The sequence below is a fragment of the Camelina sativa genome, chromosome 3, assembly GCF_000633955.1.
Source record: "Camelina sativa cultivar DH55 chromosome 3, Cs, whole genome shotgun sequence".
NCBI classification, from domain to species: Eukaryota; Viridiplantae; Streptophyta; class Magnoliopsida; order Brassicales; family Brassicaceae; genus Camelina; species Camelina sativa.
The window spans coordinates 23199808-23200763 of record NC_025687.1 but is presented as its reverse complement, the minus strand read 5'-3'; the positions used below and the strand labels follow the sequence as shown (position 1 = coordinate 23200763).

At 33.6% G+C, this 956-nt stretch overlaps 1 protein-coding gene across 1 annotated transcript in view; it reads right to left on the bottom strand.

The window, feature by feature from the left end:
- The window catches only part of LOC104777819 (transcription factor DIVARICATA-like), a 2346-nt gene extending 2036 nt beyond the window's left edge, over positions 1-310 (bottom strand). Inside the window, exon 1 of the mRNA XM_019243894.1 lies at positions 1-310. Coding sequence (XP_019099439.1) covers positions 1-158 — 158 coding nt within the window. The 5' untranslated portion in view covers positions 159-310.

Sequence of the window (956 nt, the reverse complement as noted above, 5' to 3'; positions counted from 1 at the left end):
TTCTTTACTTGTTCTAAGGTCTTGCTTGGAACCATTGACGCCATTTTCTTCCATTGATCATCTGTTATGTCTTCCTCTACACAATGCAACGCAATTGCGTTCTCGAATGCCTTCTCTTCCTCTCTGCTCCATATTGTTGCTGCCACCACACTCTCCATTCGATTGATTCAAAAATCTCTCTGTTTCTTTCTCTCTCTCTCTCTCTCTCTCTCTCTCTCTTTCTTCTCTTTGGTTTAATCGTGTGGTGGGCATGATAAGAGTTTGTGAAACGTATGTGAATGGGTCAGATTCTTTACCTTTTGGAGTTTTGTGAAACTTTTATTTCTTTCTTTCTTTCTTTTGTTTGGTGTTTAAGTTGAATGCGCATTATAAGATTAGACAATTTGTATATGCGCAGGATAGTAGGAGACAATGCATATGCGCATGATAGTAGGGATTGATTGGGACCTTTATCTTATTCACAAGCATCATCAATCAGTTTGGGTTCGTTTTCTATTGTGTCACTCATAAGGAAAGAGTAGTACCCATAGGATAAGATTCTTGTAGTTGACGATCACTCTTCACTTTTCTTTCAAATTCATCCTCATTCGTTCTTTGGAGATTTTGGTTACTTCGGTTTATTATATTACAACTTGAATGAAAGCAATGCAATGATTAGTGTAGTTTGGCAAACCTTTCGATTTTAATATTTATTGCAAACAATTTAGTTCAGAAAAAAAAAAGTTCCTTATTTTCTTTATTTTTAAGTTTTAAATGTTGAATTATGTTAGAACAAAAGCAATTTGAGATTGTCATTGTACATGTTGATCACATTGTAAAACTCTATATTTACTGTGGATGCAAAATTCAGAAATGAGAAAAATGTGTGAAAAATAATTATCAAAGTCAAAATATTTGTTAGGACATGTCCAACCGAGAAATGGCTGGAGATTCTCAAAAAAAAAAAAAAAAAAAAA